The 13,727-nt window shown below is 37.0% G+C and overlaps 1 protein-coding gene across 1 annotated transcript in view; it reads left to right on the top strand.

Annotated features, from left to right (window-relative positions):
• Positions 1-13,727, top strand: part of ipo11 (importin 11) — a 195,574-nt gene that overhangs the window by 35,510 nt on the left and 146,337 nt on the right. The window contains exon 6 of the mRNA XM_056237513.1: positions 12,617-12,749. Coding sequence (XP_056093488.1) covers positions 12,617-12,749 — 133 coding nt within the window. The remainder of the gene's footprint in view (positions 1-12,616; positions 12,750-13,727) is intronic.

Here is a 13,727-nt window from a genome sequence, read left to right as displayed (position 1 = left end):
CTATAACTCTGTGTGTTGAACTGATAATCACTCTTTTGTGTGTTAAACACAATCTACTTAATACAGACAACTTCATTATAAATAAAAACAACAAATCAAAAAAAAAAATATATGATCATAACCTATGACAAAAATTATATTATAAACTAGATTAGTGGATAACTCGATAAAATTTAGTCTAGAAAAACAATAATTGTATAAAATCTGTACATTTAGTGAAATTTTTTTATTTAATTATTATAAAATTATTTAGTGGGGAACAAAGAGACAATAAGTGTAGCACTAAATCAGGTAAAACGTTACATATTGCTCTTTGTATTGTTGTAAAATACATTCATGAAAAACAAGATAAAAATCAGAAAGATCAATAATTATATATAGTCTATAAAATTAAGACGTTTTTAAATGTATAGCACAGCTGTTTAATGAGGCAGCAACATATGATAGATAGGACAGAACAGAACAAAAAAGGCTATTAATAATCTTTCATTGCGCAAACGTATTATGATATAATTATGAAAGACTCATACAGTGCGGCACAAAGCGCTTATGCGCATCTCGAGCGCAGAATGATGCGCTTGAAGCAACACAGAGTCACAGCGCGCAGAAAAGTTCAAAGCACAAAGGAAAGGCATATCGATGCATAGTGTATTTAGAGTAACAGTATTTATCTATGCAATAGTTTATTGAGCCTTTTCTTTTAACAGTTTTAAATTTCAGTTACTGTGCGCGTGAAGAACAATTATAGTGCTCTCCAGTGTTGTGATCTTAACAGACACACGGTAGAAACGAGCATTAAGGTACAGCAATACAGTCCAGCAAGATAAAGTCATTTTATGCGAAACCATAGAGCTTTATCTACCAATAAAGTATAATAATAGTAACATTGAATCATCTTGGAGAGAGTTTCATCGTTGACTGTCGTAACCAAACGCAACGCGCTGTTTGATGCTGAATGGAGAATGACTGACAGCCGCAGGGAGGGAAACGTTTCGTGATCTTGAATTCAACGACTTAAATATTTATTTCTATCTCACATTATACTATAGTCTTCATATAGTATATAGTATACCTTCCCCCTCTAATGTCCATAATAGCTACCACCAGAAACCACAAACAACAATGACAGTCAAGCCCTAAAGCTGTAAGTTAACCGATGGCTCTTTCAGGCTCCATCTCTCCTCTGGTGCGCACTATAAATGCAAGCGTGCTGTAACCATAGTAACCATAGTAACTTTGATCTGCTTGAACCACTGATCTATATAATGGCCACTGATCTATATAATCATTCTACACTCACCTAAAGGATTATTAGGAACACCATACTAATACTGTGTTTGACCCCCTTTCGCCTTCAGAACTGCCTTAACTCTACGTGGCATTGATTCAACAAGGTGCTGAAAGCATTCTTTAGAAATGTTGGCCCATATTGATAGGATAGCATCTTGCAGTTGATGGAGATTTGTGGGATGTACATCCAGGGCACGAAGCTCCCGTTCCACCACATCCCAAAGATGCTCTATTGGGTTGAGATCTGGTGACTGTGGGGGCCATTTTAGTACAGTGAACTCATTGTCATGTTCAAGAAACCAATTTGAAATGATTCAAGCTTTGTGACATGGTGCATTATCCTGCTGGAAGTAGCCATCAGAGGATGGGTACATGGTGGCCATAAAGGGATGGACATGGTCAGAAACAATGCTCAGGTAGGCCGTGGCATTTAAACGATGCCCAATTGGCACTAAGGGGCCTAAAGTGTGCCAAGAAAACATCCCCCACACCATTACACCACCACCACCAGCCTGCACAGTGGTAACAAGGCATGATGGATCCATGTTCTCATTCTGTTTACGCCAAATTCTGACTCTACCATCTGAATGTCTCAACAGAAATCGAGACTCATCAGACCAGGCAACATTTTTCCAGTCTTCAACTGTCAAATTTTGGTGAGCTCTTGCAAATTGTAGCCTCTTTTTCCTATTTGTAGTGGAGATGAGTGGTACCCGGTGGGGTCCTCTGCTGTTGTAGCCCATCCGCCTCAAGGTTGAGCGTGTTGTGGCTTCACAAATGCTTTGCTGCATACCTCGGTTGTAACGAGTGGTTATTTCAGTCAAAGTTGCTCTTCTATCAGCTTGAATCAGTCGGCCCATTCTCCTCTGACCTCTAGCATCAACAAGGCATTTTCGCCCACAGGACTGCCGCATACTGGATGTTTTTCCCTTTTCACACCATTCTTTGTAAACCCTAGACATGGTTGTGCGTGAAAATCCCAGCAACTGAGCAGATTGTGAAATACTCAGACCGGCCCGTCTGGCACCAACAACCATGCCACGCTCAAAATTGCTTAATTCACCTTTCTTTCCCATTCTGACATTCAGTTTGGAGTTCAGGAGATTGTCTTGACCAGGACCACACCCCTAAATGCATTGAAGCAACTACCATGTGATTGGTTGATTAGATAATTGCATTAATGAGAAATTGAACAGGTGTTCCTAATAATCCTTTAGGTGAGTGTATATAGATCAGTGGCTTGAACACATTTTAACAGTCTTTAATACATGATTCCGAAGGATAGATTAAAAGACCCGGTCATTTTTAAAAAATAAATACAAAATTATTAAAAAATAATAATAATTATCAATAAATTTAATTTTTTGAGATCCGGGGCTATAAAAAAAAACATCCGGGGCTGAAGCCCCGAATGCCCATGTCTAACGACGCGCCTGTGCGCATGTGACAATATTCATCTGGAGGTGGGGATTGTATGTAAACTGCAGCTGCATGCTGTATTCCTCAATATTTGGCAACTTGGGAGCAAAGTTGCTTGTAATCTTTCTTCTAGCTAATGAAACGGCACAGAATAAGCGTCTTCTGTTACACGCTGAAAAGTTTGCAGCGAGCCTCTGTGTATTGTCAGGAATTAGCACAAATTTTCCCACCTGTCTTTGTTGAAGTTTCTTCAAATTGACTGATTCAAAAAAATTAATGATTTTGCGAAAGTCTGCTTGGATATAAAGATGATGGATTGGCTTTGCTCACCACACCAATGTCAGCAGTTTGTTTCAGGTAGTTTTGAGTCACTTTGTGGATTTATTTGCTAATAAACTTTAAGAAGTGAAATCTGCCTCTTTGCTGGTACACATAGCGTGAAATTGTTTTTGAAAAATGTCGTGTGTTTTTTTCCTTCAACTTCTCTTAAAGGCTTTGAGACATTTTTCTGGTATGTCTTTTGTCTGATGTTGTAAATTGCGTTTATTGAGTGCTAGAGTGAATTCACAACCTAGGTAAGGAATAGGAGAGATAAAATAAATCATCATTAATGGGAGAAATCATACCAACCTTGAGCAACGTTGAAACGATCAGGTACGCTTCCAGTATTTTATGTCAAACTAATTCTTGATGTGCAGAGGCCAAAAGTGGTGTTCGGTTTTATCAGGCATTATTCACAGTAGTATTCGGGTAAAAAATAGCCTACAACAGAAATTGAATAATCAAATAAAACAACAGTCTGCATGAATTAAATATATATTGAGTCTTATTAAAGCTACTGAAGTTATTCATTGAAGAGCAGTGAGAGATTGTTTGATTAACATTAATGGCAGCAGGTATATTAGGCTGCTGTCAATTTAAGACCTAACATATGGATCCAATATACTGATGATACACATCTGATTTTCTCCCAATTGTTTACGTTCACTTAAGACATAACCAACTGTGTTTATGTGAATATTTGACAAGACAGGCATTTTGACATTTTACTGTGTATTTGACCATTTAGGTCAAGAAAGTTGTAACGGGTTGTAACAGGGTGAGTTGAGAGTACTCTTTTATGGCTTAATTATGTGCTTTTAATAACTCTTTTTAATATCAAGCACATCCTGCAGTTTAGCAAGGGTAAACTGCAATCACAGTAACTGATATGGACGCTAAGTACGGATAAGTATTTATCTTATTGGAAGCACGTCTCCTATATTTTGTCATATTAGTGATATTATGCTGCTTTTTTATGCTTTAGTTATTACATTTGTGTTTGATTAGGTCGTTATTGCATTGGATGATTGGGTAATTAGTTCACTAATGAGGTCAGGTGTGATGGTTCACACTGATATAAATTGTGCCTTTCTATGATTGTTGCTTGCCTGACGAAGACCCTTTGGGTCGAAATGTTGTTCATTTTAATAAATCCTTGGGAGCAGAAGTGGCAGTATGCCGATTCTTGTTTATTTTGAGTATTATGCTGCTTTTGTGCCATTAAAACAAACACTGTAACTATTTTCTTTGCGCAGATATAACAATTAAGGAGCTTCCAAAATTTGTGAGCTGTGACATCACTGTCCACCCCATGTTTTTTAAATCGTTCCAAAGTGGTGCCATTAATTTGTGCTCAATTTATACTATTTTGTGCCGTTTGATGAAACTGGATGGGATCTTAATCTAGCTCGCTATTGCTAGCCTCTTCGAAATTGCCTACCATACCTTTAATCTGCTGAATGATTAAAACATTTCAAGACTCACACCTTGCTGTCAATCCCAAACAGTGACTATGTATGCAGCCATCATGGACATTTATATTGCTTATTTTAAATCTTGGAACTTCATTTTTTTTATGTTGGTTTTTAAAAAAATGTGTATTTTATGAGAAAATGTTTGAATAAAACATTGAAAAATGAATTGCAGAAGTTATGGTTGGTTAACTAAAGGATTAATCGACTGGCCAGAAAAGAATAACAGCGGGTGAAATAAGTATTGAACATGTCACCATTTTTCTCAGTAAATATATTTCCAAAGGTGCTATTGACATGAAATTTTCACCAGATGTTGGTAACAACCCAAGTAATCCATACATACAAAGAAACCAAAACAAATAAGTTATGTATAATAATGTGAAATGACACAGGGGAAAAGTATTGAACACATGAGGAAAGGGAGGTGCAAAAAGGCATGGAAAGCCAAGACAACCAGCTGAAAACTATCAGGAATTAAAAAGCAATCCAGCCCCCTGTCAGTGCAAATTAATATCAGCTGGTTCAGTCCAAAAGGTCTCATTGCCAAGGTGTCACAAGACACATCTCATGATGGGTAAAAGCAAAGAGCTGTCTCAAGACCTTTGCAACCTAATCGTTGCAAAACATAATGATGGCATTGGTTATAGGTGCATTTCTAAGCTCCTGAATGTTCCAGTGAGCACTGTTGGGGCCATAATACGGAAGTGGAAAGACAATCATTTCACCATAAGTTTGCCTCGACCAGGTGTTCCTCGCAAGATTTCTGACAGAGGAGTGAAAAGAATAATCAGAAGAGTTGTCCAAGAGCCAAGGACCACTTGTGGAGAGCTTCAAAAAGACCTGCAATTAGCAGGTACTGTTGTCTCAAAGAAAACAGTAAGTAATGCACTCCACCTCCATGGCCTGTTTGCACGCTCACCACGCAAGTGAGCTCCATTGCTGAAAAAAAAAAAGCATGCTGAAGCTCGTTTAAGGTTTGCTGCACAGCATTTGGAAAAGCCAGTGAAATACTGGGAGAAAATAGGGTGATCAGATGAGAGCAAAATTGAACTGTTAGAATGCCATAATACACCATGTTTGGAGGAGAAATGGCTCTGCACATCACCCTAAAAACACCATACCAACAGTGAAGTTTGGAGGTGGGAACATCATGGTGTGGGGCTGCTTTTCAGCAAATGGTACTGGCAAACTTCACATAATTGAAGGAAGGATGAATGGACAAATTTACAGAGACATTATTGACAAAAATCTGCTGCCATCTACCAGGATGATGAAGATGAAACGAGGGTGGACATTTCAGCAAGACAATGATCCCAAACACACAGCCAAAGAAAACTCTCAATTGGTTTCAAAGAAAGAAAATAAAGCTGCTAGAATGGCCATGCCAATCACCTGACTTAAATCCCATTGAAAATCTATGGAAAGAACTGAAGATCAAGATTCATAGAAGAGGCCCCCGGAACCTTCAAGATTTGAAGACTGTGTGGAAGAATGGGCCAAAATCACACCAGAGCAATGCATGCAACTAGTTTCTCCACACAGGAAGGGGTCTTGAAGCTGTCATTACCAACAAAGGCTTTTGTACAAAGTATTAAATAAATATCAGTAAGCGTGTTTTTTCCCTGTGTCATTTCACATTATTACACATAACTTAATTTCTGAACTTATTTGTTTTGGTTTCTTTGTATGCATGGGTTACTTGGGTTGTTACCAACATCTGGTGAAAATTTCATGTCAATAGCTATAGTAAATATATTTACTGAGAAAAATGGTGAAGTGTTCAATACTTATTTCACCCGCTGTAGATTAATCTTAGAAATAATCAATAGATTAACCGACTAGTTGTAAAAATAATCAATAGATTAATCGATAATCAAAAAAAAGAAAAGAAAATCGGTAGTTACAGCCCTAGTTCTAATCACCTAATGACACCAGAAGCAGGCCACTGTTGAACTTAACATTTACCATGGAGTATATCCATTCAAGTCAGACCAACAATTTAAAAAAACCTTTCCCTGACCTCAATTTTGGGTGAGGCCAACTGGCACCGAACAGCTCCTCATCCTCACTGCTAGTCTTCAATTGTGATTATTTTCTCTGTCACTTTCAGAAGTTGATGTCAGTGCTGCCACACACATTTTTTGGGAAAACGCTTGACTGTAAATCCACAGTGTAGGTGAAATGTTCAAGTTTCCATTAAGAGGCTACACTTAGTTTTAAAGTTTGTTTATTTTACTCTGTTAAATTAGTTTGCAGAGGCAGGAAATAATTAGTTTGTGCTGATCCTCCATCTGACCTGTAGCATGACATGAACTACTGTTTCTGTTAATGGTCATTTCATGTTTTTTTCAGTGTTCTCAATGTGCTCTGTAATAATTTGATTATAAAGAACTCTTCTAAAAACAAGACATATTATGTTATATCTTAAAAGATTAGAATAAAATGTTTCCATGGTAATTTGGTAATTACTTTACACATGGTATGCTTCTCATAATATCCCTAATGTGAACATATGCGCTCTCATATGATTATTACAGCTGTACCTTCACTCTGGCTTTTGGTAATTGCTGATCATTTCACCTGTTGCTAGGCTGTCTTGTCAATATAATGCACAAATAACAACAAAAAAACCCTCATGCTATTGGAGTTAAAAAAAATGTTTTTCACGGTCTACACATCATTTGCTTTTATGATAACTATCATTTGCCACCTGGTCTTTCCAACAGTTGCTACATTTGCAAATGGGAAATAACTATGTTGAGCCTTTTGGCAAATGTAAACAGCATTTGCAGTGTAGATCAAAATTTCAATACTAATTGTGCAGAAAAAAGTGTTGTCTTTGGATGCACAAATTGGAAACCTTTGGCATATTCTACAGATGGTCTTTCATCTCTAAAATGAGGACGTTGACGTCTTTCAGAACAAGAACATTTGCATTTTGCAATATATCAAGTAGCAGTCTACTGATTGAGGTAGAAGAGCTATGCGCTTCTATTGCTTTTGAAAATAAGGATAATAAATGGGTGCTGTGTGATGGACTTCTAAAATAATGCGGCAAAGGCACCCTCTCGATTTATTTTTTAGTGTTCCAGTTCTATGTGAGGTTTATATTTGTAAAATATTTAAATACTTGAATATGTAATATTTAAATATAATTAGATTTTATTTAATAAAATTAATTATTAATTATTAATATAAGTTGAGCAGGAGACCATCTGCCTGGAAGACACTCCCCCCTGTGTGCAAGACACTTCCAAACTCTTAAGAACTTTATTACCTTTTGTTTTACTTCGTTGGGAATGAAACCTTTGTACCAGTCTCACTGAGACATTTCAAATGATACCAAACATGTATAATACTCGATGATAATTATTCACATTAAACCATATAGATTTTTGGGTGAATTCCATGTTCTCAGCATAAGAGAGAGGGAGTGGGGGAAGAGGGGAAGAGATGTATTCTCAGGTGTGATGCAAATGGTGATGCTAACTTCACAAGAGGGAGTTCAAATGTTAATTTCCTTTGTTCTCTCAGAGAGTAGCTTTCTCTTCCAGTTCTTCCAGTATGTAATTCCCAAGGTCACTTTTCAATGCATAGAAATCCTTTTTTATTGTCCTGTCCATTGTAGACCAACTATCCGTTTACAAGATGTTCTGCCTGTAGCGACATGTCAAGTCTGTGTTTGTGTCTTCTGTAACACTATGGCTTTTGCAGTGGTGTAAATGATGTGCCACATGTGCAAGTCCAAAGTATGTCCAGGGAAATACAGTATACTGTGTTCACAAGCTCATGTGGATCACTGACAGCAGATTAATATGATCCTGTTGAATTGGATTTGACAGAGGAAACAGTTCTGTGACCTTAATCGAAAGACATTGATTGCTTCTAGGAAAGTGTGTGATAGGAATATAGATGTTGTTTTTATGTGAAGTATAGCTAAATAAATATTGATGTTGCTGCCTCTTTGTGATCTTACTAGTGGAAATGTACAGAACAAGCAGTAAAAACACTAATGCAACACCTTTGAGTTCTGATGTAATGTGTAGAAATGCACTTTTTCATGTGCAGCCTATAAGTTAACTATCACTCAATCACTCTACTTTTTGATTCTTCCAGATTGTTCCTACAAAGTGGAGACTAAGATTTTTTTTCCCAGAGCGCTGTGGGTATCATTCATGCAGTAAATGGTCATGTCCACATTCTTTATAAAATGTATATATCGATTTCCTGATTTTAACCGATTCTAACTTTGAACTGATATCGATTCTTAAATCCCAAGATCTTTTAGACAAACACTTGATTTCTAACATTATACTCTCAACAGACATTTACATCGATAGTCTGGCGTTATAATTTATTTGCTTTTGGTGTACTGTGGAGTGGGTAAAACTGTTTTTAATGGCAGGCTAGCAGTTACCGTTGACTCGCGCTAGCCTAGCACCGGCGGAATATGCAACTGGAACGACTGGATGAACATTTTTGAAAACTCTCTCCACTGATAAATAACACTAAGGCTAACTTGGAAATGAGGCCCGATGTCCAAAATTCTGAACCACCCCTTTAAGACAAATGAAAAAGTGTCCCAGACAAAATGCTGCACATTTGTTTGTAAAATATATTTTGCCAAATAATAAAACTACATTGAAATTGTAAAACAAATCCCCCAAAAAGTCCAAGGAAATCTTCCAATCCCTTTTTCAGGTCAGTCTTTCTGTCTGTCTGGTCAAGAGGCTGCTCTGCGTCAGGGAGGTGGACACTGGTACCTTCTTCACCCTCATCCTGCACAGAGGAATAGAAGAAATAAAAAGACTAAGTAAAATTTAGGTACAACAGTGACAGGGGTTTCACATTGTTATAAAGGCAAGACTCAATTTTTATTTGTTATAATTTGTATCATTACACTTGCAAGAGTTATAAAAAGAGAACACATTTAGAAAAATATGCCATCAAAATCAACAAATTCTTTAAAAAAAATCCAAAAATACACATTTAGAGAAAGAGATGGTAAAATAAATACAATGCCTGGTTGCCATGAAAACACTGATTCACCTTGTGATATCCGTGGCTCTCGCACTTGTCGCCGCGAGTGGGGCTGCAAATCCGCCGGTCACTGGTTTGCCTTTTTACATGCCGACGGAAGTGATTGGAGCTTCTCATTGTGGTGATTATTAGTCTTCGGGGAGTCAAAATGCAAATGCATTGAAGGTGCATTTGACGGTGCGTGTCGACTGGCACAAGCGAGCGTTTTCAATTCAGAAAAGGCTCGCTCTGCTTCGCGCCAGTGTGCACACACCGCCCATACCCGTTCCATAATCGTTACATCCCTACTTACTAGGCTAGAAACTTCCAGGCAGTTGTGTTGAGGCAAGTTGGAGCTAAACTCTGTAGGACAATGGCCCTCCAGGACCAAGTTTGGACACCCCTGCCGTAGGGCATCCCATTTGTCATTTATGGTTTCAGAAGGGTACTTGCGAGCTCCCCCTTTGTTGCCGATATGCTCCCTCAAAACTCTGAGTCTGCAGCAGATTCCACCCGACAGTCAAAGCGGCATTATGTCATGATGAAAGTGGACTTGGTGGATGATCGTGAGGGCTTAGGGTTCCATTTGGGACAGGGACTATGTCCTTAAGGGTTAGTTCACCCAAAAATTAAAAAGTCATACAGGTTTGTAATAGGCTTGCTGCGATAGTCTGTGTTACCGGTGTTCAGCCGCACACCGGTTACACCACTTGCCCACCGCAACACCGCTCCCCAGTGTCGTTTAGATTTTTATAGTAATAAAAATAATTTTGTTCAGTTAGAGAACAGACACTACAATTAAAAGTTAAATGCGTCTGCTCAATTCAGCCTGAGCCGAACGAGAGTCGCAGCACAGATCAGCAGCAGGAGTCAGATTTCATTTATTACCTGACGAGAGTGAGGCAGGCTGACTGACAAGACGATGGCAGAAGATTCGGTTTCAAAGCGAAGTAGTTCTGTTTCATTTAAGCGAGTTTATCATTGTACCATTTTGTTGTTGTGTTTTTTATTAAGAAGAATAATGTACCCACCATTCAAGCAATTGCTGCACCCGAATTGTCGCTAGTTTGAAAGCGAAAGTAAAATGCGCACGGCCCCACGGACATTCATAAGCGATTTAAAAGCGAGGTGGAAAAAGGGAAAAACGCGTTGCCACTTGTCGATTAACTTGAGGGAAAATTTCCTCACTGTCACATCCCTAGTTTTGAATGACATGAGGGTTACTAAATGATGACAGAATTTGTATTATTGGTTGTATATTTTAATAACTAGATAGAAAATGTCATTCACACGTATTCATACCTGGTATAAGAGGGTTGCCTACCTTAATCCCACCCACCCCATTCCCCATCTCTTTTCACTGACCATTTGTTGAAAAAGAAAAACACATTTTCACACCAATTTTTTTTCACCCTGTTCGTGTAAAGTGCCATATCCTTTTGTCACACATTTTAATGCTTATAACACTATGCATCTTTTTTTGTGCATCCGACTTTTTGTAAGATGTACCTAAACGGGTCATACATTTTCACTTTTTATACGTCTCTCATGGGGAATCAGCCAAGAACGTTGCCATAGTGATAAGAAGGCCAAGCCCCAGTCATTGTAGATGTGTGCCTGTTCTAGGTATAGACTGCAAATTGGTTTCTTTACAGCCACACTGTGACATATCCCTTCTATAATATTTTAGTAGAATAGGATACTTTTCTCCATGAAGTGCATTTTAATTAAATTTCTTTTCCAATAACAGCTGCCTTAGTGATTTTATTGTACTTTCTGTCAAGTAGTCATCATTATGTTGTTTCCTCCCTTGAAAATGCCATTAATCATTATACACAAAGTCATTTATTATGCAACTCATATATGTAATTAATGCTAATCATTATCTGCTTTGCAAAACAGAAAACAGATTGAGTTTTTGTTCATGTCAGGCAGCTCATCTGAAGTGCTCTTCAAGAAAAGCATTCTGTGCCGCAGTCTTTGATGACATGCTCGCGTCCTCTCTGGTGGTTTGAGAATATCTTTAAATGAACCGTGGAAGATAGAACTGCTGACGTCTCGCTGTCCTTAAGCTATGAAGAATTTTTTTTCTCTGTGCACTGGATGATTTTGTAATGTGAACTGTATGAATCACAGTTTGGTTGGCCAGTTTTTTTGTTAGTACAGATGCATTTTGAGATGTTTCTATTTTGGCTTTCCCCATAATGGAGATTTATGTTGATGCTGTAATTCCTGAAATAAATTAAGCTTTGAAATAATAACTGCCCTTAAGAAATAGTTTATTATTGCAAAATAAACCCCTTCAGGTTTGTAGACGATCACCCTGTCAGGATTTATTTTGAATAAACGTGCGGCTGACTGCATGTTTATTCTGCTAATTACACAGCTGCTTACCAAATGAATAAATAGGCTACACGGGCATGAAATAAGTAATTAATTTTTGAGCTTAAATTAAATACATTTTTAATTTTACTTAATTAAAAAAATACAAGCCAATAAAATAACCACAATTTTATTCAAAGTAACACACTAAAATTGACTGAACTGATACTAAATATATATATATATATATATATATATATATATATATATATATATATATATATATATATATATATATATATATATATATATATATATATATATATATATATATATATATATATATATATATATATATATATATATATATATATGTATGTATATATTATTCTTTATTCAATTCTATGCAGCAGAATCAGATGTAACAGATTTATTTATTGACCAATTATCCAAATAATGTCTAGTCCTACAAAGCTATTATTATCAGAGTATGTGAGCAGAGCGTAGCGTATTTCTTCCGGCCAAAATAATTTCGGCGGCTGAAATTTCGATGCGTCCCTACTCTTTAGTGCACTAAAGTAAAGTTAGCGTAGTGGGCGCTTCAAATCAAAGATTCACTGAAGCGGCAAATACTTTTAGCATATCTGCCAAATATTTCGATAAAATCATAGCTCTGTCCTATGTGAAATCTGTCTTTTGCCCTAAGAAATGCTTAAAAAATGCTAATTTATGCTAATTTATTGTGCTTTTTTTTTTCTTTTCTTTTTTAGCTGGCATCAAGCATCTATAGCTTTGCCTGCTCTCTGTGGAATCATCACACGGACACATTCCTACAGCAGATCTACGCTGGAGACCAACAAAATGCTCTTAGCTCCCTGGAGCGTACTCTGCTCTCTCTGAAAGGTACACACACACGTACACACACACGTACACACACACGTACACACACACACACACACACACACACACACACACACACACACACACACACACACGTACACACACACACACATATACATATACACACACACACACACACACACACTTAGAACATTTTTCTTAGAAAATGTCCCTACGGCTGCAGATTACAGACTTAAGCAGACTATACATGAAAGCACAGACACTGGTTGAGTTCATGTTGCAAACCACTTACTGCTCTCGCTGGATCATTTTAGTAGCTTTAAGCCCTCTGCAATCGAACATGAACAGGGAGTTATGCTTAAAATCTGAAACGGTACTGCTAATTTTAATTACTAAATTACTATTAAATTACTGTGAGTTGATGAATGTTTATATGTGAATAAAAGACTAAATTAAATCTGTTCATCATATAAAGCGATCAAGTCTCTTCAGAGAATTTGGACTAAACCGCTCAATTCATATTGATTAGTTTTACGATCTCTTTATGATCTTTTTGAAGCGTCAAAGTGGTAGTTGCGTAGCTGTCAATGGAGGGACAGAAAGCTCTCAGATTTTATCAAAAAGATCTTCATTTGTGCTTCGAAGATGAATGAAAGTCTTACGGGGTTGGTACGACATGAGGGTTTGTAAATAATGACAGAATGTACATTTTTTCACTATCTACTTTTTGTGAGAAAATAGAAGCAGTTTGTTGCACCCAAACGTACAGTAGGTGAATGCCTCTAAACATGCTTAACGAATCAATCCACTACCACTCCTTTTCTAAATTTAACATTTTCCAATTTTATAATAAACATGGCTATACATTTAATTTATAATAATGCCAAGAAGTCTTGTTTTAATTACTTTTTATTACTTGACTTGAATAATTACTTTATTTATATTTATACTTGTATCATTATAAGAATAGCTTTTATGGCTATTAACTGAGAGAATACATGGAATATTTGTACTTTTAAA

Source organism: Rhinichthys klamathensis, unplaced genomic scaffold, assembly GCF_029890125.1.
Source record: "Rhinichthys klamathensis goyatoka isolate OS25496 unplaced genomic scaffold, OSU_Roscu_1.1 h1tg000487l_1, whole genome shotgun sequence".
Taxonomy (NCBI): domain Eukaryota; kingdom Metazoa; phylum Chordata; class Actinopteri; order Cypriniformes; family Leuciscidae; genus Rhinichthys; species Rhinichthys klamathensis.
Note: the sequence above shows the minus strand (reverse complement) of the source record. Positions and strands in the feature narration are given on the sequence as shown.